The sequence below is a fragment of the Palaemon carinicauda genome, chromosome 38 (genome assembly GCF_036898095.1).
Source record: "Palaemon carinicauda isolate YSFRI2023 chromosome 38, ASM3689809v2, whole genome shotgun sequence".
NCBI classification, from domain to species: Eukaryota; Metazoa; Arthropoda; class Malacostraca; order Decapoda; family Palaemonidae; genus Palaemon; species Palaemon carinicauda.
The window spans coordinates 69458999-69484123 of NC_090762.1; the positions used below are offsets into that span (position 1 = coordinate 69458999).

General features: G+C 38.7%; 2 protein-coding genes across 3 annotated transcripts in view; one reads left to right on the forward strand and one right to left on the reverse strand.

The window, feature by feature from the left end:
* Positions 1-12004: 12004 nt before the first annotated feature.
* Positions 12005-12526, reverse strand: LOC137630368 (SCAN domain-containing protein 3-like). The gene has a single exon (XM_068361798.1). It carries the CDS (start codon positions 12524-12526, stop codon positions 12005-12007), a length of 522 nt encoding a protein of 173 aa, XP_068217899.1.
* Positions 12527-16430: 3904 nt separating this feature from the next.
* LOC137630235 (TWiK family of potassium channels protein 18-like) overlaps positions 16431-25125 on the forward strand; it is a 95179-nt gene continuing 86484 nt past the window's right edge. The window contains exons 1-2 of one of the 2 annotated variants that reach the window (XM_068361693.1): positions 16431-16545; positions 17395-17990. In XM_068361693.1, coding sequence (XP_068217794.1) covers positions 17844-17990 — 147 coding nt within the window. In that variant the 5' untranslated portion in view covers positions 16431-16545; positions 17395-17843. The remainder of the gene's footprint in view (positions 16546-17394; positions 17991-25125) is intronic. The other variant, XM_068361694.1, reaches the window with a different exon arrangement.

The window sequence follows — 25125 nt, forward strand, 5'->3', positions numbered from 1 at the left end:
TTATTATTATTATTATTATTATTACTACTACTACTACTACTTACTAAGCTACAACCCTAGGTGGAAAAGCAGGATGCTATAAGCCCTGGAGCTCCAACAGGGAAAATAGCCCAGCGAAGAAAGGAAACAATGAAAAATAAAATATTTTTTGGGCTCTGCCATGTCGTTCTGATGGAAGGTTCCTTTAGGTAGTGTTCTAAGGGTTATTTGCTACAGTGATACTCCCAGAGAATTAAACCAAAGGTCTCCAGGATTCTAACTCCTGGCGCGAGTATCCAATTAAGGATATCGCATAATATCAGGGGACGTAATTTTTAGATACGACACATAGATATCTTCACCCCGAATAGATTTAACTCTTTGATGTAAGGGGAGAAGAGTGGCGAAAGAAAGGACGGTGCCGTTCTAGGTACCCGGGGGACCTCCTATCCGTACTACTACCGGCCGCCATTCCTTTACTTGTAGCGTTATAAGCTAGGTGTTCTCCCAACGTTTTCCCGGTGTTTTCTTGCAAGTTTTCGGAATAATCATGCAATCTCCAGCATCTTCATCTTCTGGAAAGTTGAGTATTAGTTCTTTCCTGTGTATAAATTTAGGCTCTCTTCTCACAGTTAAATTCTAATAATTTAAGTGTGTTTGGTTGAGAGTTGCCACGAACTAGAGGCGGCCATTTTACGACTGCTGTCGCCCGTTATTATTGCATTTTATTTAGTCAGTAGGGCGACATTTCCCGGTATTTAGCAATAATATTACCTAGTTAGGCAAATTATACAAGTGAAGATTGTGCATACAGATATATTATTATTCCTCTTCCTATTATGTAACTTTACTTTTCGTATGAGACGGGAGCCCCGGCGGTACTAACCTTGGCCGTGGTTCCTACCAGAGCTAGGCTAGCCTCGCTCATATATACGTTAGTAAAGTAATTCCCCATGTTTAGCCTCACCCTATTGTTCCTTATTAATTTGGGTGAGGACTTAGATCCTCTAGAATTTATGGATAAGGCTCGATATACATTCTCTTTCAGAGAAAAGAGGCTAAACCCTTCCTCCCTCCCTGAGTGCCGCCGCCGCTATAGGCGGCAACCACTGTTTTTCTTCATTGCCGTCGAGTAGAACAGAGTTCTTGCCACCACCAGCTTTGGGTTAGATAGTAATTAACTCAGGGTGCCCTTGTCTTGCCGCCGACGATGTCACCAACAAAGGAACCATGTTTTCTCTGCCGCCGACAACGTCGTCAGCACAGGAAGCCAGGCTTCCTCAGTCCTCTATTGAAGGTAGGCGGCATACCTGCTGCCACCTCTCTTCCCAGTGAACTACAAGACCCTTTCCCTTCCCCCTTCTGTCCTTTAGTGACGGCATAGCCGTCGTAACCTTCTTTCACCAGTATTCTGACTGTCATTCCGGCTTGCCAGGTTGACTGCGTTACCTGCTGGTACCGTGCCTGTGGCAGTTAGTTCAGCCGCCTCAGCCACCTTCCCCCTTATGTCTTTCCTTCACCAGAAGTGAATATCATGGGGGAAAGATTGAGCCGGCCCTGGCGGCTGCCGGTGGGAGACCTAACATGCTTTTGAATAGTCCTTAGCCCTCTCTTGGTCTGCCATCCACAATTATTGACGCCGGTGGTATAGCTGGTGGCAGGCCTTTTGTGGATGGATGGTAGCCAAAATCAGATGGATTCTTACCCCTTCCATTGGAACTCTCATTCTGGCAAGGAGACAATAGGCCGCCTAGTAGTCCTTCTACACTTCCAATTGTTGTGCTAAACCATAATAATAGGAAACTCTCCTTCCTTAATGCTTTCTCTGTCTCTATCAGGTACTAACCTTACCCCAGCAGTGCGCTGGTTGAACTACAGTATACAAATATACAGTAGTACACATATTTTCTAACATACTCTGTTTCCTATCACATTCTATTGTTGGGACCACAATATTATGTTGAGGTTGAGTAATCCCTTAACACCCAGATGGTTTCTTAAATCACCAGGACCCTAAAAAATCACCGATCAGTATTAATATATACTACAGGTGAATAATGTTAGTATAAACACTTACTAACCCTAAATCTAGTTCCTAGAGTTTCTTCTATCTTGTATTCCTCCTACCAGGGAATCCAAATATATTACTGACGGAGGTCTCAGCAATGGCCTTGGAGAGGAAACACATGTATGTGTCTTTTCTGCTTCCTTTTCAGCTTACTATCCTAAGCTATTATATGTAATAGTGATTACTATTGTTAAGAAAATGTATGCTTTTATATCAATGATATAAAAACCACTATACTCATTGGATCCATTTCCTTTACAGGAGGAGCCGATGGAGAAGTGTGCAGCCTTGTTCTGCAACCACAAGGGTAAGGACTTTTGTGGACACACGATGTGCAGGACTCATGCCCCCTGCTGTATCGTGTCGGGAGCCCTAATGTTTTGGGACCAGAATGGTTGGTCCACCTGCTCAACCCTGCTGGACAACGGCTTCGGAAAAGCCATCCCAGTCAACTTGGAGACTAGGGACACAGCGAGGGAGACCCTTTGCAGGTGGGTAAGAGGGTTCCAAAAGATCTCTCCGGAACCATACCTACCCAATGACTAACTAATTGCCTTCTGTTCCCCAAAGCTCTAGCAAACGCGGTAGTGCCCCAGGAACAGGTCCAGCCTCCTCTCATACAGCTGAAGATCGATGCAAACATACACAAGGCACTAGAAGGCATGGACATCCACCAAGAACAGATGTCAGAAGTGTCCACCGACACAAAACAGGACCTACTGCAAGGAGGCCCTGAAGAAGACGTGGAACAACCATGAACGAAGGAAGAAGGATCCGTTTCGACGGTAACTGAGGACCCTCAGTTCACCGTGACGGCATACCAACCTATGCCGTCAACCTCATCAACCCCAACTCCTCAACCAGCTACACAGGTTGACAAGAGTGAAGCGATCCTCACGTCGATCCAGCGGATGTTGGAAGCGTTCCAGAAGGAACAGGAGATGATGAAGCAGTCTATACAACAAAATCAGAGAATGATACAGGAAAAGGACTGCCTTGGACCTTCCAGGGGCTCCACTAAGAAGCCCCTTAGAGTATCGGATCTCCCTCACTGCTCCGAAACCGACCCCTGGAGGTACGCGGAGCATATGCCCATGATGAATGGGAAACTTGAGTTCTGGCCCCGCTTTTCAGCTTACCCAGACGACTGGTACGTGAGACTGCGCGATGAACTTGCATCCTGTGAGGAAACGGTACCTAAGAAAGTCATTGTCTTCGAACATGACAAGGCACAAGCCATCCTTTTTAAAGTCCTTGAAGGGAGCCGGATACACCAACTCCAAAGTCTCAGCACTGAGCAAGAGGCATCCCACCTTTATTGCTCCTTCCTCCATCTCTCTCCCCTTTTCGGAGAAAGCTCTACACTTTGTCATCAAGGCAGTCGAAGAGGGCAAACCCTGCCCAACTCTAGAAGAATGCAAACCATTCTCTCTAGCAATGCCTACCTGCGAGGAGAAATGGAAAGACGTCCACTTAACCTTCTCCGTCTCGAAATTGGATCCAGAGATAGCAGGCCAGCAGTTCAATGAGAACCTTCTGAAGTTGCCAGACCATCTTCTGAGGAGGGAACAGGAAACGAAAGAGAGACTTGCGGCCTCCCTTTCTCATCAGAACTGCCTGGAAATGTGCGCAGGCCTACATAACGCCCCAGAAATGTATATTTTCTTGGCTAAGTCTCAAATGGGAACCTTTGTGAAGGACTTAAATGCTTTCATCAGGGCAAGGAGAGCCTGTAGAGAGCACGTGTTTGCCTCAGCGACAGTGAAACACAAACCCAGGAAGCTGATTTCATCATGCATCTAGGGTAAGGACCTTTTCCCACAGGAAATGGTCCGAGAGCTCATAGCCAGAGCAACAACGGAAAATAGGAACCCTCTCCAAAAGTGGGGCATGACCTCAAAGAGGAAATCTTCCTCAGACGGAGGTCCAGAGCCTAAGAACAAAAAGGTAAGGAGACCACGCAGACCTGTACAACTTCCGGCCGTGACCATGGCCACGGTGCCTCAACTGGTAGCCCCGCCTCAGACCACCTTCCAGATGGTCTCTCAACAGCTGTTAGCCCAGTCGCCAGCATTTAACCGTGGCTTTGAGAGGCACTCGACCACCTTTTGCCCTTACAAAGGAAAAGGCCCAAGGAGAAGTTCCTCCGGAAACCCTTCACGGGGCCGAGGAGGCCGTGGTTACAGAAACAAGTCCTCAGGGCCCCCGAAGCAATGAGGGGTTCCAGGTAGGGGGCAGACTGTACCACTTTCGGGATCGCTGGACCTTCGATCCTTGGGCCCACAGCCTAATCACGAATGGACTCGGGTGGAGATGGAACAGAACTCCACCCCGTTTTCCAGAATTCTTCCAACACTCCATCCCCTCGTTAGACGAATATACCCCAGAACTCTTGAACAAGAAGGTAATAAGGAAAGCGAAGTCCATCAAATTCCAGGGAAGGCTGTTTTGTGTTCCCAAGAAAGACTCAGACAAACTCAGAGTCAGTCCAAACTTGTCTCCACTCAACAAGTTCATCGAGAACAACAAGTTCCGAATGCTTACTTTGCAACACATAAGGACCTCTCTACCCAAAGGGGCGTACAGTCTCAATAGACCTGGCAGACGCTTACTGGCATCTGCCAGTCAGCCGCCCCTTCTCCTCCTACCTAGCATTCAAGCTACAGAAGAATAAATTTGTCTTCAGAGCAATGCCCTTCGGACTGAACACAGCCCCAAGGTTATTCATGAAGCTAGCAGACACAATACGCTCCGAAGGAGTTCAAGTGGTAGCATATCTAGACAATTGACTGATGTAGGCAGCATCTAAGACTACTTGTCTGCAAGCAGCCGAAAAGGTGATCCAGTTCCTGGAGCAGCAGGGCTTCAAGATCAGTCGCAAGAAGTCTCGCCTTTCTCCAGCTCAGAAGTTCCAATGGTTAGGAATCCAATGGGACTTAAAGTCACACCACCTCTCCATTCCATCCAAGAAGAGGAGAGAGATAGCGGAAGCTGTCAAGAGACTAATCCGTCACAAGAGGATTTCAAGACGCCACCAGGAAAGAGTATTGGGCTCTCTCCAGTTTGCAGCAGTGACAAACCTGGTGCTAATAGCACATCTAAAAGATGTGTCAGGAGTCTGGAGAAGATACGCATCAAACGCTCGAAGAGATCAACTGAGGTTGACCCCGACCCTATTGTGCACGCTGTTAAGGCCGTGGTCAACAGCCAAGATCCTAGCACGGACAATTCCCCTGCAACCACCACAACCATCAGTGGTGATACACACGGACGCCTCCTTGGAAGGATGGGGAGGCGATTCTCATGAGAGAAAAGTGCATGGAAATTGGTCGCACCAGTTCAAAACCTTTCACATCAACATCATGGAAGCTATGGCAGTTTTCTTGACATTGAAGAAACTATCCCCTCGCAGAGCAATCCACATCAGATTGGTCCTGGATAACGAAGTGATAGTAAAATGTCTAAATCGACAAGGCTCGAGATCACCTCACTTCAACCATGTGATATTACCCATCTTCTACCTGGCAAGAAAGAGGGGATGGCACTTATCAGCAGTTCACCTACAATGGTTTCGCAATGTGACGGCTGACGCTCTATCCAGGCGAAAGCCGATAGACAGAATGGTCCCTAGACGCAGACTCATTCTCCTTCATCTCGGAAAAAGTCCCGGAACTGCAGATCGACCTCTTCGCAACGAGCGACAAGAAGAAACTACCTCGTTACATAGCCCCTTATACGGACCCTCAAGCAGAAGCGATAGACGCCATGTCCCTCGACTGGAACAGGTGGAATTGCATTTACCTGTTTCCACCAACCAATCTCCTGCTAAAAGTCCTCGACAAGCTAAGATCCATCAGAGGAACAGCTGCAGTAGTGGCCCCCAAATGACCCAAGAGCAATTGGTTCCCTCTAGTTCTAGAATTGAAACTGAAGCTGTTTCCTCTACCGAACCCAGTTTTATCCCAACTGGTCCAGAAGTCGACTGTCTACACTTCATCCTCGAGAACCAACAACCTACATCTCATGATTTTCTCGCCCTAGCAGCGAACAAACAGTTGGAATATCTTCGGATAAAGTTGACTGCATCGAAGAATATAAGTCAAGTTTGACTAGGAGACAATATGCATCGTCATGGAAGGAATGGGTGTCCTTTGTGAAAACAAGGAAACCAACAGAAATATCGATAGATTTCCGTCTCGCTTTCTTCACATACCTACACGAACAAGGCCTAGCTTCCACCACGATTACCGCATGTAACTCGGCCCTGACTAGACCACTTCTGTAAGCCTTTGAGGTGGACCTTATAAGTGAAAGCTTCAATAAGATATCAAAGCGTACACTAGACTCAAGCCAGCAACCCCACCAAAGCCCCTTACGTGGTCTTTGGATAAAGTCTTGCACTATGCTTTGAACCTAAACAGTGAGGATTGTACTCAAAAGGATCTAACACAGAAAGTCATCTTTCTGTTTGCAATAGCCTCAGGGACTAGAGTTAGTGAAATAGTGGCCTTATCCAGAAACGAGGGCCACATTCAGTTCCTAGACAGAAAATTGAGCCTTTTTCCTGATCCTGCCTTTCTTGCCAAAAATGAGCTACCCACTAAGAGGTGGGGTCCTTAGAGAATCTGCCCACTGAAGGAAGATGTCTCTCTATGCCCAGTAGTGTCTCTTAAGGTCTATCTTCAAAGAACTTCAGACTTCAAGGGAGGACAGTTTTTCAGAGGCGAAACTTCAGGATCAAACCTATCCCTAAGATATCTGAGAGCGAAGCTCACTTACTTTATTCGCAGAGCGGATACTGACAGTACACCCGCAGGTCACGATCCAAGAAAAGTTGAATTTCTTTCAACACATTGACTTTGAGAGGCTGCGCTCATACACTGGTTGGAAATCATCTAGGGTCTTCTATAAACACTATGCGAAGCAAGTACATGAAATAAAACACTTTGTGGTGGCGGCGGGTAGTGTCATAAAACCCGTCGTTTAGTGCTGCGATGAACAGCAGACTGTTTTAGGACTCAACAGTGTATCGGGTGCATGGGTATTCGTACCTTCTAGGGCAAATCATTACAGTGATTAACAGACCATTCTATATAGGTGCAAAATCTGACCAATAACACCAGTGCCGTGTGAACGTTTGCATCACAGTGTTTACGCATGTCCAAAATCTGAGCAAGTCAGACAGATTTGATTTCACATCTCCATTGAGTGGCATTATTCCGATAATCATCATCATCATATACCAAAGGCACTTCCCCTAATTTTGGGGGGTAGCCGACACCAACAATGAAACAAAACAAAAAGGGGACCTCTACTCTCTACGTTCCTCCAGCTTAACCAGGGACTCAGCCGAGTTCAGCTGGTACTGCTAGGGTGCCACAGCCCAACCTCCCACATTATCCACCACAGATGAAGCTTCATAATGCTGAATCCCCTACTGCTGCTACCTCCGCGGTCAGGGCCTACCGGAACTGCGTCACAATCGCTCGCCATTCATTCCTATTTCTAGCACGCTCTCTTGCCTCTCTCACATCTATCCTCCTATCACCCAGAGCTTTCTTCACACCATCCATCCACCCAAACCTTGGCCTTCCTTTTGTACTTCTCCCATCAACTCTTGCATTCATCACCTTCTTTAGCAGACAGCCATTTTCCATTCTCTCAACATGGCCAAACCACCTCAACACATTCATATCCACTCTAGCCGTTAACTCATTTCTTACACCCGTTCTCACCCTCACCACTTCGTTCCTAACCCTATCTACTCGAGATACAGATACACCAGCCATACTCCTTAGACACTTCATCTCAAACACTTTCAATTTCTGTCTCTCCATCACTTTCATTCCCCACAACTCCGATCCATACATCACAGTTGGTACAATCACTTTCTCATATAGAACTCTCTTTACATTCATGCCCAACCCTCTATTTTTTACTACTCCCTTAACTGCCCCCAACACTTTGCAACCTTCACTCACTCTCTGACGTACATCTGCTTCCACTCCATCATTTGCTGCAACAACAGACCCCAAGTACTTAAACTGATCCACCTCCTCAAGTAACTCTCCATTCAACATGACATTCAACCTTGCACCACCTTCCCTTCTCGTACATCTCATAACCTTACTCTTACCCACATTAACTCTCAACTTCCTTCTCTCACACACCCTTCCAAATTCTGTCACTAGTCGGTCAAGCTTCTCTTCTGTGTCTGCTACCAGTACAGTATCATCTGCAAACAACTACTGATTTACCTCCCATTCATGATCATTCTCGCCTACCAGTTTTAATCCTCGTCCAAGCACTCGAGCATTCACCTCTCTCACCACTCCATCCACATACAAGTTAAACAACCACGGTGACATCACACATCCCTGTCTCAGCCCCACTCTCACCGGAAACCAATCGCTCACTTCATTTCCTATTCTAACACATGCTTTACTACCTTTGTAGAAACTTTTCACAGCTTGCAACAACCTTCCACCAACTCCATATAACCTCATCACATTAAACATTGCTTCCCTATCAACTTTATCATATGCTTTCTCCAGATCCATAAACGCAACATACAACTCCTTACCTTTTGCTAAAAATTTCTCGCATATCTGCCTAACTGTAAAATTCTGATTCATACAACCCCTACCTCTTCTAAAACCACCCTGTACTTCCAAGATTGCATTCTCTGTTTTATCCTTAATCCTATTAATCATTACTCTACCATACACTTTTCCAACTACACTCAACAAACTAATACCTCTTGAATTACAACACTCATGCACATCTCCCTTACCCTTATATAGTGGTACAATACATGCACAAACCCATTCTACTGGTACCATTGACAACACAAAACACATATTAAACAATCTCACCAACCATTCAAGTACAGTCACACCCCCTTCCTTCAACATCTCAGCTTTCACACCATCCATACCAGATGCTTTTCCTACTCTCGTTTCATCTAGTGCTCTCCTCACTTCCTCTATTGTAATCTCTCTCTCATTCTCATCTCCCATCACTGGCACCTCAACACCTGGAACAGCAATTATATCTGCCTCCCTATTATCCTCAACATTCAGCAAACTTTCAAAATATTCCGCCCACCTTTTCCTTGCCTCCTCTCCTTTTAACAACCTTCCATTTCCATCTTTCACTGTATCTTCAATTCTTGCGCCAGCCTTCCTTACTCTCTTCACTTCTTTCCAAAACTTCTTCTTATTCTCTTCATATGAAATTATATATATTCTTCCTTTACAGGTCAATATATGAACCCTGATATGTATTAATGCTGGATCAGATTCTTACTTTGTTGTAACTACATTTGATAACTTAGTTGCAAAATAAAGATACAAAATGTATCTGCGTCTTATTTTTGACACCTCAGTTGCATTTAAATAAAACATGCCAGAGTTTTATTTATCCCTATATATAGAGAGATAACTTGAATCAGTACAGATTTCCAAGGTAAAGGTAACCTCTGAAAAGTTTCCCTTTTGTTCCTACGGAAATACAAACCTTGAATCCTTGTTGTCGAAGTCGACACTTTCCCTGCAGGGGGCAGGAAGCACTAAGCCTGTTCCAGGCTTAGTGGAAATGACAGTTAACTGGAATTTCATATTTAGATCTAGGAGACCAGATAAGGAATCCATTCAAGGTAGAAGGCACACACACAACCCACAGATATAGTACTTTCAAGTTAATTCTCTGGTGTGCTTCCATCAGGACGACATGGACGAGCCCAAAAAAACGGATTTTGAGCATAGCAAATATTTTTGGGTGAGTGCCCTGTCGTCTTATGGACCCACCCTTTTGATGACCCCACCCGAAACTACTCTTATCTGCGGCTATTCCTGCTTAAAGACAAGTAAAGGAATGGCGGCTGGTAGTAGTACGGATAGGAGATCCACCGGGTACCTAGAACGGCACCCCCTTTTTTTCGCCACTCTTCCCCCCATACATCAAAGAGTTAAATCTATTTGGGGTGAAGATTGCTATGTGTCGTATCTAAAAAATACGTCCACTGATATTATGCGATATCCTTAGTTGGATACTCGCACCAGGAGTTAGAATCCTGGAGACCTTTGGTTTAATTCTCTCGGAGTATCACTATAGCAAATATCCCCTAGAAAGCTACCTAAAGGAACCTTCCATCAGGACGACATGGCACTCTCACCCAAAAATAGATTTTTGGCTGTGCTCAAAATCCGTTTTAAGAACAGTAACAACATTAAAATGAGTATTACCTAGATAAAATATAAAAACTTTAACAAGGCAAGAGGAAGAAAAATAAGATAGAATAGTGTTCCCGAGTGTACCCTCTATCAAGAAAACTGTAACCCAAGACAGTGAAAGACCATGGTACAGAGGCTATGGCACTACCCAAGACTAGAGAACAATGGTTTGATTTTGGAGTGTCCTTCTCCTAGAAGAGCTGCTTACCAAAGCTAAAGCGTCTCTTCTACCCTTACCAAGAGGAAAGTAGCCACTGAACAATTACAGTGTAGTATTTAACCTTTTGAGAGAAGAATAATTGCTAGGTAATCTCAGTGTTGTCAGGAGTATGAGAACAGTGGAGAATAAGGAAGGAATATGCCAGACTATTCGGTGTATTTGTAGGCAAAAGGAAAATGAACTGTAACCAGAGAGAAGGATCCACTATAGTACTGTCTGACCAGTTAAAGAACTCCATAACTCTGTAACGGTAGTATCTCAACGGGTGGCTGATGCCCTTGCCAACCTAACAGATGGAGGAGATTCCATAATAGAAAAACTTGATGAACTCTACACCAAATGTCTTCAAGAATGCTCTATATACCTACTGTACAACTTGAAAAAAAATTTATCATTATACTAATTCACTAAAAGGGAGACACAAAAGACCTGAATGATTATCGCCCAACAAGTTTACTCTCTGTAATATATAAAATATTTACAAAGATCATATTATGCCGAATAGAAAGATGGCTAGACTTTAATCAACCAAGAGGGCAGGCAGGCTTTAGAAGTGGATGTGCAACAACTGCCCATATCCATGTAATTAACAAACAACCATGTATAGTATTTATGGACTATGAGAAAGCTTTTGATTCTGTCAAACCTCAGCAGTGATGAAAGCCCTTCAAAAACAAGGAATAGAAGAGTCTAATGTTAGGAAACTTCAAGATAACTATACAGGAAGTACTGCAATGTTTAAGCTTCATAAAGATATTGAGAAAATTCCAATTGAGAAAGGAGTTAGACAGGGAGACCCCCATCTCTCCTAAATTATTCCCATCATACCTAGAAGAAATTTTTAAGAATATTGGAATTAAAATTAACGGGGAGTACCTTAACAACTTATGATTTGTGGATGACATAGTTGTATTTAGTGAATCATGGGAGGAATTACTAAAGATGATAGAAGATTTGAATAGAGAAAACAGAAATGTAGGACTGAAAATTAATATGAGTAAAACTAAGATGATGTTCAATGAAGATGCAGAGACAACAACCTAGGACCACTTCTATTACAGAAAATCAGCTGAGGATCCCCTCACATGTGTTCCCCTCAGGATATATATATATATATATATATATATATATATATATATATATATATATATATATATATATATATATATGTATATATATATATGTGTGTGTGTGTATATATATATATATATATATATATATATATATATATATATATATATATATATATATATATATATATTGCACACACTGTCATAATATCAACTGTAATGGAAAGCTGTAAATAAATACCTTAACTGAGAAGTAAGTGTAACTCCATCTTTAATTGGCAATTCTGATAATATCAAAACATAAGACAACAATTCAAATAATGTGTAATCCAAAGATAAGTGTTCAAAAACATCCATGAAATTCCCTTGAATAATATTTCCAGAAATTACCTCTCCCTCTTTCTCATCAATATCAGATGTCTTTTGTTCATTATTAATGTGAAGGATGGGCCTGCCTCCCAGTGCAGAACTTCTCTATCCTGGGATGGATGGATGAGAGGCACACTCTTAGGTCATCTTCCACATGCATCCGAGCCCTGTACTTGGTTTTCTTGGCTGTCAGAGCTGAGAAAGATGCCTCGCAGAGATAAGTTCTGGGAAATTGAAGCAAAACCTTTGAAGCTGCAGCAAAGAGTTCATGATATTCCTCTTTAATGGAAGCCCAAAAGTCTATATGTGCACTTTTATAGAATCGGATCCTCTGGCTCCCATCGCATGACAGCTCCAACTGTTCTTTCTCAGCCTTTGCACTGAGACCACGTGCTGATGAACTGGTAACTAATGGATCCCGAACCCAATCCCAATCCCAGACATCGGTGTCGAGATCAGTGGGGTATGAATTGAAATGTTCGTTCAGTGCGGTAAGATGACCGTAGATTTGATTTCTTACCAACTCGACTGATAGTTTGTTTGTCCAGAAACTGTGTGAACTGTGGGAACATGTCTGTGATCCCATTCAAGACTCGCATTCTCCAGATCTCAGTTTTCCCCCTAAAGGCCTTGATTTTATTGCTGACCTCCAAGACAGAGGCGTAGCCACCTTGCATGGATAAATTGAGCTCCTTCAATATATTGAACATGTCGGCAAGATAGGCAAGCTGGGCTACCCCCTCTGGGTCAGACAGAAGCATTAAGTGGTGGGCTTGTTATCTTTCAGAAAGTCACACAGTTCGGTATGCAGTTCAAACACCCGCTGTAAAACTTTCCCACGGAAGAGCCATCGTACCTCGGAGTGGAACAGTTTTGTGTCATGTCCTGCACCCATTTCATTGCAGAGCTGGGAAAACAGCTGAGACTGTAGTGGCCTTGACTTCACATAGTTCACCATGTCATGCACAACAGTGCTAAGAACAGTGCAAGTCAGTTGCCATGTCTTTCGAGTCAAAAGTTTCCCTATGCAGCATACAGTGTGTAGCTGCGATCTACTGATTCATCCTCTTTATCCTTGCAACCACCCCACTCTTGCGGCCATTCATAGCAGCTGCGCTATCGGTGCATACAGCAACACAGTTCTTTCAATTTAGCTTTGTTTCTGTCATGAAATTATCAAGTATATTGAATATTTGCTCAGCCGTTGTTCATCCAGGCACCATTTTACAAAACAAAACATCCTCAACAAAGTGTCCATCCCATGGATAACGAACGAACACAATGAGCTGGATGCTACTCAACACGTCAGTGGACTCGTCGAGTTGAATAGTGAAAGGGCACGTTCGCAATCTTGTCACAAGTTGCGATTTTATGTCACAGTACATATTTCCAATCTTTCTTCTCACTATCATTTGAAAGCGGTATACTTTTGAGAGTACTTGCGGCCTCTTTTCCGACCATCACCTCACAAATCTCTACCGCTGCGGGGAGCACCAGTTTCTCTCCGATTGTGTGGGGCTTCTTGCTTCTGGCTATCCTCTGCGCTGTCAGGTAGGAGGCTCGCTGTGCCTTTTGAGGAATGGGGGTGAATCCTGTCATCGTAATTTGTTGTTGGTGGTACACCTCTCTCTTGCGCTTAAAAAAGGACTTGCTTTTCTGAGCACAATCCGGATGTTTCTTATTAAGGTGTCTCCTCAGTTTAGAAGGCTTCATAGCATAGTTAGAAAGCACCCGCAGGCAGATTACTCATTGGTTTCTCGTCCTTGTTTTCGATGAAGCCGAATTCAATATAGCTATTGTCATTTATCCTGACTTTTCCTGATGATTTCGATGGTTCGCCGAGTTCACTCGTAACGTTGGATGCCGGTCGTTTTACAAACTTGTCCATGATGACACCTACCAAAGGTACACCAGGCTGCTGTCACAATGAATCACTATTGATACTACCAGGCACATGCACAGCTATCGAGTAGGAACGCAGATGAAAAGAAAAAAGATATACTGTTGAATATAGAGATATCCCTGGATATCAAAAAAGGGGGACATACACAAACACAAAATAATAGTTAATAAAAAAAATAATTGCATAAATAATCTATACACAAAGATAATAAAAATGTCTTTTTTACCCGACAACTCATGATACATACACCCCTGACGGCCGCTGGATGTACGTTGCCGGGGGTTGACATTCCATCAGTTTTGCCAGATGGCTGTCACGGAAATTGGCTGCATCCACCATTAAATTCTTTAAAATTTGCGGACCCCCTGTCAAATTGCCAGGGACCCCTCTTTGAGAACCCCTGCTCTAGAGATTGTTAATAATTATGGGTACTTAGGGCACACAGTAAGTGTTTCCCCAGGACGAGATCAAAATAAAAGAAGAATAAGCATAGGATAGAGAGCATTTGGTAAACAAGATGAGATTATAAAAGTAAAATGTCACTTTAATTATAACGATAAATATTTAATGAGATAGTCCTACCAGTACTAACTTGTGCATCAGAAACTCTGCGCCTTACTAAAACCTTAGAACATAAGCTAGTTACAACTCAAAGGTCTATGGAGATGATAATGATGTGAATAACACTTATGAGACAGAAAAAGAGCAACATGGATTCGAGAATAAACTGAAATTAGAGGATAATCAAACCAAGATGGAATAACCTAAGGCGAGACCGTTGGTCGCTCGGTTCCCTCACTGTGACGTCACTGTTCCGTGTCAACTGGGCAGTGCGCTTAATTTACTGATCCTACTCCTGTTGCTAATGTTCAAAGTTTTTGAATAATTCGGATATTATTATTATTATTATTATTATTATTATTAGCCAAGTCACAACCCAGGTTGGGAAAGCAGAATAGGACAAGGCCAAGGGCTCCAATAGGGGAAGCAACCCAGTAAGGAAAGGAAATAAGTGAATAACAAGCAAACTACATATAAGAGACGAGCAAGATATATGAAACATTTTAAGCTCGGTAACAACGTAAAAATAGGTCAGTCATATATAAATTATAAAATAGATCAATCAAGTTGGTTAATTAAAATTTATTTGCATAAATAAAAGTATCGAAATTATAAAAAGAAAATTCACTACTTGGCTGAGATGGTATTTTCAGTTATTTTACACGATTTCATCAGAGATGTCAGATATCACCATTTGACCATGTTTTGAGAGAGAAAAAACTACAAAACTGGTGACAAGTGCATCGCCCAGTCCTTGTGCTCCTGTGACGTCACAGTGAGGGAAACTAGTGATTGTTATGTTATTCCGTCTTGAGTCTAACAACATGTAAGAAAAAGAAATGGACATTGTCAGGACATATAATGATAGTAACAGATAAAAGACGGACATTAAGAATAATAGAATGGGTCCTTATATTGTAGGTTGCAAAAGAAGCAAGGAAAGGAAGAGAAAACGATGAACTGACGAGCTGAGAAAATTTGCGTATATAAACTGGCGAGGAAATGCTAGTGAAAGGACATGTCTGAGGCTTTTGTCTTGTAGGGACTAGTTACAGCTGAAGATTATATATATATATATATATATATATATATATATATATATATATATATATATATATATATATAATCATCTACGCCTATTGACGCAAAGGGTAACAATACAAATATATATATATATATATATATATATATATATATATATATATATATATATATATATGTGTGTGTGTGTGTGTGTGTGTGTGTGTGTATATAACAAACCTAACCGGGTACACTGACCCCGTGAAAGGAAGTCAGTGTAACTTCGGTGCTGAATAGCCTCCCAAGCCTCTGTGTTGGGTGTCTGCCCCTAATTTATGGAACAGTTTATCTTATTTTTTGTTTTTTATTTGTTAATGAAAAAGGAAAATGGTCTTGGTATATGTGCCAATGTTTTATGGTTACATTATTTCCATATACCAAATAACCACGCATTTGTTGTACGTGTAATGCTTGATGGAAAAAAATATATACCTCTGTACTCATTGTCTGCATTTCAAATCACGGATTGGCGATCTTTTAACACTGTGATAGGTAATTATGTAGCTCGCAATCAATTAAATTATTCATGATAATGCTTTTTTTTTTCTTTTTAAGAAACAAGCGTATGGAAATCGGCGAGAACACTTTTGTTAGAACCTATCACATGAAACAAGACTGTCAACCAGTTTCAGCTTGAGCCAGAGTTGCCATTTCAGCGTGTTTCTCGCTATATCTGGTTCGTTCTGCGATAAAAAATCAGACTTTCATTTACTCTATTCAATATCCTTTTTAAGAACAATTGTATCTGATTCTTAGTTGAACATAAACTTTTTTGCCTAATTTACTGTGGCATTTTAAAATATCACAGCGCTCCCAAGAAATGATTTAGCGCGTTATGGAAGATCCTGCAGCCCGGTTTCAAAACCAGAAGTGGCAACACTGGCTTGAGCAAATGAGCAGTGAAGTTACTCAGTCCGAGAGTAACTGACTCAGTGTCCGTTGAGCAGTGGCGGCAATAATATTTGTTAGGCCATTTCAGTCGCGCCCTCTTCGAGAGACTAGATTTTTCTCTCATTTATTTTTTCAAGTTTGTTTTTATATGTAGTGTAAATGCAATCCAGGTATAGTGAATGAAAAGAAAATAACAATTTTGCGGAGTTTCAAAAAAAAATTATATAGAACGAAATTGTATTTATTGTCAGGTGTGGTTGATAAGTGGCGAATTGAATATGAAAATTATATTTTGAGAATGTTCGGTTATTGTAAATTTCTATATCGACGTAAGTGGAAATTCCTAGCAGTTTGACTTTTAACTCAAAATTAAATGAGATTTTATCTAACCCATATATCTTTATTATATATGGTATTGCCATGATATTTATTTTCATTGTGATAACATAATGCAGAAACTTATTAAGCACAGGGTGTTGTGCCGGATTCTAAAGAAAATCTCTCTCTCTCTCTCTCTCTCTCTCTCTCTCTCTCTCTCTCTCTCTCTCTCTCTCTCTCTCTCTCTCTCTCTATATATATATATATATATATATATATATATTTATATATACAGATAGATAAATGATTGCCCCTATAATAACTATTAATACAGAAGACACTGCACAGAGGTTATTGCACGGTTCAGCAATTAATGAGTTAATTTGACAAGATGTATGCCGTTTTTCTTATATAAGTATATATATATATATATATATATATATATATATATATATATATATATATATATATATACGTGTGTGTGTGTGTGTGTGTGTGTGTGTGTGTTTATTTAGTGGTTGCATTTCGTTATGCAAATGAAATTTATGAGAAACACTCTGTATCTTTTATCTCAAATTTTGTAGTTACAGTCGAACGCTTTTAAGGTTCAGTAATTCAGATTGAAGCAATTATTTATTATTATTATTATTATTATTATTATTATTATTATTATTATTATTATTATTATTAAATGATCACAGCAATATATTGATGTCATTCGCAACTCTACCGGAAGGAAATAAATATATTAAGAGAACATGAGTCTGTTACGATAATTATTATTGAAATAAGTTAATTTGTCCTCTCGGTGTTCTGGTAGAATTAACGTCATTGATAATTATTACCTATAATGAGAAGAGGACAACCTTATTTGACACTATGGTTAGGCCTATTGAAATGGATAAATAGTACTAGATGGGAAGAGACATCCAAATGATAGCGTGTTAAATCAGTAGCAATTTTAGAGGTAAGCGACATCCAAGAGTGAAGTCGCTTATGAAGTGATGCAAAGAAACATGACTTCGGAGACCAGTTCTCTTAGAATACTGTGGCAGCAGAAAACTAAGTCACGGTGTCGTCTGAAACACTGAGATACGGGCACGGACACCACCTTCCTCAAGACACCTGATTTCCCTAGCCTGTCGCCACCATGCAGACGGCGTACGCCCGTATGGTCTACGAGAGGCAGGTCAGGGAACAGAGAAGGGGCACCGCCGAAGGGAATCGCCAAACGTCCACGCTTAAGACCATCCTGAAGGATGCCTGCAGACGTCTTATTGCCTTCCTCTTCACACAGGTAGGATAATGGAGAAATTTAAAGAAATTTAGGGTAAATATTATTATAATGAATTTTATAGGTGATATTAAAAACAAAATGTCTAATGTTGTTTTGTTAAAAGATTGAAATCAAATTGCTAGGAAATGAATAGGGGTAGCGTATTTCTATTATTGCTATTTATATTAATGCAATAGCATTTGACGGAAGAGGCCAAAAGTGATGAAGTTAATGCATGTCTACAGTGGACCTTTTTTTAAAATAAATTATATAACCAATTTCACGATTGATTGATATTCGTAGATATACGATTCGAATTATTCAATTATAACAGAACAGTATCAGTATACTTTCGGACCCACGGAGAGAGTACTGTCCAAACTGGGTGCACTGAAGTTTCTTTGTAGCATCCCTTTGTCCTTAACTGCACACACTTTCTAACCTTTTAACCTATCTTCGGGGGCCGCTTCCTTGAGTCTGTCTGTCTAATATCTCCAGTTCTTCTTCCTTACTTGTGTCAGCCTGTCTATCGTATAAAAATATAGTTCCTTTCTTGTGTCATATTGTCAACATATTAGATTATAGTTCCTTTCTTGTGTCATTCTGTCAAACATTGAATTATATTTCCTTTCTTGTGTTATCCTGTCCAACATAATAAATTAAGGTAGTTTCTTTTTCTATTCTCTCAATCATTAGGTTATAGTTCCTTTTTATGAAATCCTGTTTAACATATTAAATTACAGGTACTTTCTTGTGTCATTCTGTCAAACATTGAATTATAGTTCTTTTCTTGTGTTATCTTGTCTAGCATATTAAATTATAGTTCCTTTTTTAAGTCATTCTGCCAAACGTTAAATTATAATTACTTTCTTGTGTTATCCTGTCTAACATAATAAATTATTGTTCCTTTGTGTCATTCGGTCAAACATTAAATAATAGTTCTCTTGTTGTGTTATCCTGTCTAACATATTAAATTGAAATTCCTTTCTTATGTCATTCTGTCAAAAATATTTAATTGGAGTTCGTTTCTTGTGTCATTCATTCAAATATTAAATTAAAGTTTCTTTCTTGTGTTATCCTGTCTAATATATCAAATTATAATTCCTTTCTTGTGTCATTTTGATAAACATTGAATTATAGTTCCTTTCTTGTGTTATCCTGTCTAGCATATTAAATTATAGTTCCTTTCTTGTTTCATCCTATCGAAAATATTAGATTATAGTTACTTTCTTGTGTCATCCTGTCTAACATATTAGATTATAGTTCCTTTTCTTTTGTCATTCTGTCAAACATTGAATTATAGTTCCCTTTTTATACTGTCTAGCATATTAGATTATAGTTCCCTTTTCTGTGTCATACTGTCTAGCATATTAAATTATAGTTTCTTTCTTGTGTCATCCTGTCAGACATATTAAATTATAGTTCCTCTCTTGTGTTATCCTGTCTAAAATATCAAATTATAGTTCCTCTCATGTGTTATCCTGTCTAACACTAAAGTAAAGCTCCTTTCTTGTGTCACCCTGTCAACCATATTAAATTATAGTTTATTTCTTGTGTTATCCTGTCAATCATATTAAATTATAGTTCCTTTCTTGTGTTATCCTGTCTAACATATTAAATTATAGTTGTACCCTTGTGTTATCCCGTCCTACATATTAAATTATAGTTCCCTTCTTATGTAATCCTGTCTAACATATTGCATTATAGTTCCTTTCTTATGTCATCCTGTCTAACATTTAATTATAGTTCCTTTCTTGTATCATTCTGTATACCATATGAAATTATAGTTGCTTTTTTGTGTTATAATGTTTAACATGTTAAATTATAGTTCCTTTCTTGTGTTTTCCAGTCTAACACATTAAATTATAGTTCCTTTCTTGTGTAATTTTGTCATACATATTAAATTATAGTTCCTTTCTCGTGTAATTTTGTCATACATATTAAATTATAGTTCCCTACTTGTGTTATCTAACATATTAAATTCTAGTTAATTTCTTGTGTCATACTGTCTAATATATTAAATTATAGTTCCTTTCTTCTGTCGTTTTGTCAAACATATTAAATTATAGTTCCTTTCTTCTGTCGTTTTGTCAAACATATTAAATTATAGTTCCTTTCCTGTGTCATTCTGTCACACATATTAAGTTATAGCTCCTTTCTTGTGTCACAGTCAAATGTTTTAATTATAGTTCCTTTCATGTATTATCCTGGATAACATATTAAATTGTAGTTCCTTTCTTGTGTTATCCTTTATCACATTAAATCATAGTTCCTTTCTTGTGTTGTCCTGTCCAACATATTGAATTATAGTTTATATCTTGTGTTAGCCTGTCCAACCTATTAAATTATAGTTCTTTTCTTGTGTCATCCTGTCTGACATATTAAATTATAGTTCCTTTCTTTTTTTATCATGTCAAACATACTAAACTATTGTTCCTTTCATTTGTCATTCTGTCTAACATATTAAATTATAGTTCTTTTCTTGTGTCATTCTATCAAACATATTAAATTAAAGTTCCTTTCTTGTGTCATTCTGGAAAACATTAAATTATAGTTCTTTTCTTATGTTATCCTGTGCAATACATTATATTATATTCGCTTTCTTGTGTCATTCTGTCAAACATATTAAATTATAATTCCTTTCTTGTGTCATCAATTCGAACATATTAAGTTGTAGTTTCTTTCTTGTGTTACTCTGTGTAACATATTGAATTAAAGTTCTTTTTATCATGGCGAACATATTTAATTATGGCTCCTTTCCAGTGTCATCTTGTCAAACATAAGTCATAGTTCCTTTATGTGTTATACTGTCGAACATATTGAATTATAGTTCCTTTCTTATGTCATTCTGTCAAACATATTACATTATAGTACATTTCTTGTGTCATCATGCCAGTCATATAAAATTGTAATTCATATCTTTTGTCATTCTGTCTAACTTATTGATTTATAGTGCCTTGTGTTATCTTGTCGAACATATTAAATTACAGTTCCTTTCTTGTGTCATCCTGTCAAACATGTTGAGTTATACTTACTTTCTTGTGCAATCCTGTTAAATATATTGAGTCATAGTAGCTTTCTTTGATCTTATCTAACAAATTGTATTATTGTTCCCTTTTAGTGTCGCCTTGTCTAACATATTAAATTACAGTTACTTTCTTGTGAAATCTTGTTAAACATATTGAATCTAAGTACCTTTCTTGTCATCCTATCTAACAAATTGAATTGTAGTTCCTTTTTTGTGTCATCTTGTCTAAAATATTAAAATATATTCCTTTCTTGTGTCATCCTTTCAAACTTATAAAATTGTAGTTATTTTCTTGTGCAATCCTGTTAAACTCATTGAATCTAAGTACCTTTCTTGTCATCCTATTCAACAAATAGAATTGTAGTTCCTTTTTTTTTGTGTCATTTTGTCTAACATATTAAATTTCAGTTCCATTCTTTTGTCATCCTGTCTAACATATTAAATTAAAGTTACTCTCTTGTGCAATCCTGTTAATCATATTGAATCATAGTACATTTCTTGTCATCTTATTTAACAAATTGAATTATAGATCCTTTTTTGTGTCATCTTTCTAACATATTAAATTGCAGTTCATTTCTTGTGTCATCCTGTCAAACGTATTAAATTATAGTTACTTTCTTTTGCAATCCTGTTAAACATATTGAATCATAGTACCTTTCTTGTTATCCTATCCAACAAAGTGAGTTACAGCTCCTTTCTTGTGTCATCTTGTCTAACATATTAAAATATAGTTCTATTATTTTGTCGTCCTGTCTAACATATTAAATTGTAGTTACTTTCTTGTGCAATCCTGTTAAACATATTGAATCTAAGTAACTTTCTTGTCATCCTATCCAACAAATTGAATTATAGTTCTTTTCTTGTGTCATTTTCTTTAACATATAAAAATATAGTGAAATTTGTTTGTCATCCTGTCTAACATATTAAATTACAGTTAACTTTCTTGTGCAATCATGTTAAACATATTGAATCTAAGTACCTTTCTTGTCACCCTATCCAACAAATTGAATTATAGTTCCTTTCTTTTATCATTTTGTCTAACATTAAAACATAGTGACATTTTTTTTGTCATCCTGTCTAATATATTAAATTATAGTTACTTTCTTGTGCAATCCTGTTGAATATTTTTAATATAAGTACCTTTCTTGTAATCCTATCTTACAAATTGAATTATAGTTCCTTTCTTGTGTCAACTTGTCTAACATATTAGAATATAGTTCCATTTCTTGTCATCCTGTCAAACATTAAATTTTATTTTCTTTTATGTATCATATTTCTAACATAATTTTTTTTTTATCTTAGTTACCATATTAAATTTATTTCCTCTTTTTATCTTCCCGTGTAACATATAAAATTACTGTTCTTTTCTTGTGTTATCCTGTCTAACATACCCAATTGTAGCTCCTTTCTTGTGTCATCCTGTCTAACATTGAATTATAGTTCCTTTTTAGATCCATCTTTTTTAACAGGTTAAATTAAAGTTTCATTCCTGTGGTATCCCGTCTATCATCTTAAATTCTACTACCTTTCATGTACCATCTTGTCTATCCTCTTCATTTCTACATCTTTTTTTCGTGTCAATCTGTGTAGCTTCTATAATTCTTCTTCCTTTTTTTGTGTCATTCTATGTAGCCTTCAATTCTTCTTTCGTTCTTGTGTTATCTTGTGTAGTCTTTTGTATTTTTCTTTCTTTCTTTTGTCATTCTGTGCAGTCTCTTCAATTCGTATTCCCTTTTGTGTCATCCTTTATAACCTCTTCTATTTTATTTTTTTTCCTTTCTTTTGTTATCTTGTGCAGCCTCTTTAATTCTTCTTCCTTTCTTGTATCATCCTGTGTATCCTCTTCTATTCTTATGCCTTTCTTATATCATCATGTGTACTCTCTTTAATTCTTTTTTCTTTCTTGTGTCATTATGTGTAGACTCTTTAATACTTCTTTATTTTCTTCTATCATCCCGTGCAGAATCTTTTATTCTTCTTCCTTTCTTGTGCCATCCTGTGTAGCCTCTTTTATTCTTCTTCCTTTCGTGTTACATCCTGTGTAGCCTCTTTAATTCTTCTTCATTTCTTATGTGATCCGGTAAAGCCTCTTTAATTATTCTTCCTTTCTTGTGCCATCCTGTCTAGCTTCTTCAATAAATCTTATTTTCTTCTGTCATCCCTTGTAGAATCTTCAATTTTTCTTCCTCTTTTGTGTCATGCTTTTTAGCTTTTCCATTTTATCAGTTTCTTGTGTTATCTTGTGTAGTACAATTCTTCTTCCCTTCTTGTGCGATCCTGCGTAGCCACTTTGATTCTTTCTTTCTTGTGTCATCCTGTGTAGCCTCTTTAATTTTTCTTCATTTCTTCTGTCATCCGGTGTAGCCTCTTTAATTCTTTTTCCTTTCCTGTGCCATCCTGTGCAGCCTTTTTAATCCTTCCTTTCTTGTGTCACCCTGTGTAGCCTTTTTATTTCTTCTCCATTTCTTGTGTCATCTGGTATTGCCTCATGAATTCTTCTCCCATTCTTGTGCCATCATGTGTAGCCTAGTCAATTTTTCTTCCTTTCTTATGTCATCTTGCGTAGCCTCTTCAATTCTTTATCCTTTCTTGTGTCATTCTGTGTAGCCTCTTTAATTCTTCTTACTTTTTTTTCACTTTGTGTTGCACCTTACTTATTTTTCCTTATCCTTTGTAATCTTGTGAAACCTCTACAATTCTTCCTTCTTACTTGTGTCATCCTGTTTAACCTCTTTCATTCTTCTTACTATCCTCCGTCCGTCTGTATAGCCTCTTCGATTCTTCCTCCCTTTTTGTATAATCCAAGTTGCCTATTCTATTTTATTTCCTTTTTTTGTGTCATCCTGTGTAGTCTCTTTAATTATTCTTCCTTTCTTTTGCCATCCTTTGTAGCCTCTTTAATTATTCTTCCTTTCTTTTGCCATCTTTTGTAGCCTCTCTAATTCTAATTCCTTTCCTGGGTCATATTATGTAATCTAATCAACTCCTTTTCCTTTCTTTTGTCATTCGGGTTAGCCTCTAATTCTTCTTCGTTTCTTTTGTCACTCTGTGTAGCGTCTTCAATTCTTCTTCCTTGTTTCGTGTCATCTTATATAGCCTCTTCTATTTTATTTCTTTCTTTTGTCATCTTGTGTATCCTCTTTAATTTTTCTTCCTTTCTTGTGTCATCCATTGTAGCCTCTTCAATTCTTTTTCCTGTCTTGTGTCATCCTGTGTAGCCTATTTACTTATTCTTCTCTTCTTGTGTCTTCCTGTGCAAGCTCTTATATTTTATTTCCTTTCTTGTGACATCCCGTGTAAGCCTCTTTAATTCTTCCTTTCTTGTGTCATTCTGTGTAGCCAGTTCAATTCTTCATCCTTGCTTGTGCCATCTTGTGTAGCCTATTTAAATCTTCTTTTCTTGTGTGATCCTGTTTAATATCATTAGTTCTTCATCCTGTATTGTGTCATCCATTGTAGCCTCTTTAATTATTCATATTTTTTTGTATCATCCTTTGCAGCCTCTTATTTTGTTTCCTTTCTTATGTCTTTCTGTTTAGCCTCTTCAAGTGTTTTTTTCTTTTTTCTTTCTTGTGTCATCATGTGTAGCTTTTTCAATTCTTCTTTTTCATGTCATCCTATGTAGCCTCTTTTTTTTCCTTTATTGTGTCATCCTGTGTAACCTCTTCGATATTTCTTCCTTTTTTGTATCATCTTGTATAGCTTCTTCTATTTCATTTCCTTTCATGTGTCTTCCTGTGTAGCGTCTTCGGTACATTTTCCGTTCTTGTGTCATCCTATATAGCCTCTTCTATTTTATTTCCTTTCTAGTGTTATCTTGTATAGCCTCTTTAATTTTTCTTTCTTTCTAGTGTCATCCCGAGTAGCATCGTAAATTCTTCTTCCTACCCGGTGTCATCATATGTAGCCTCTCTAATTATTTTTCTGTTATTGTGTCATCCTGTGTAGCCTTTAATTCTTCTTCCTTCCTTTCTCTCATCGCTCTTCAAATTTACTTCCTTTCTTGTGTCATTATGTGTAACTACTTGTATTCTCCTTTCTTGCGTCATCTTGTGTACCCTTCTTAATTCTTTTTCTTATCTTCCGTCTTCCTGTTTCGCCTCTTTAATCTTTCTTTCCTTTTTTTGT

What these genes read in the sequence shown, in the direction of transcription:
- LOC137630368 (XM_068361798.1), bottom strand. Translation starts at nt 12,526, where the DNA reads ATGGGATCACAGACATGTTCCCACAGTTCACACAGTTTCTGGACAAAC.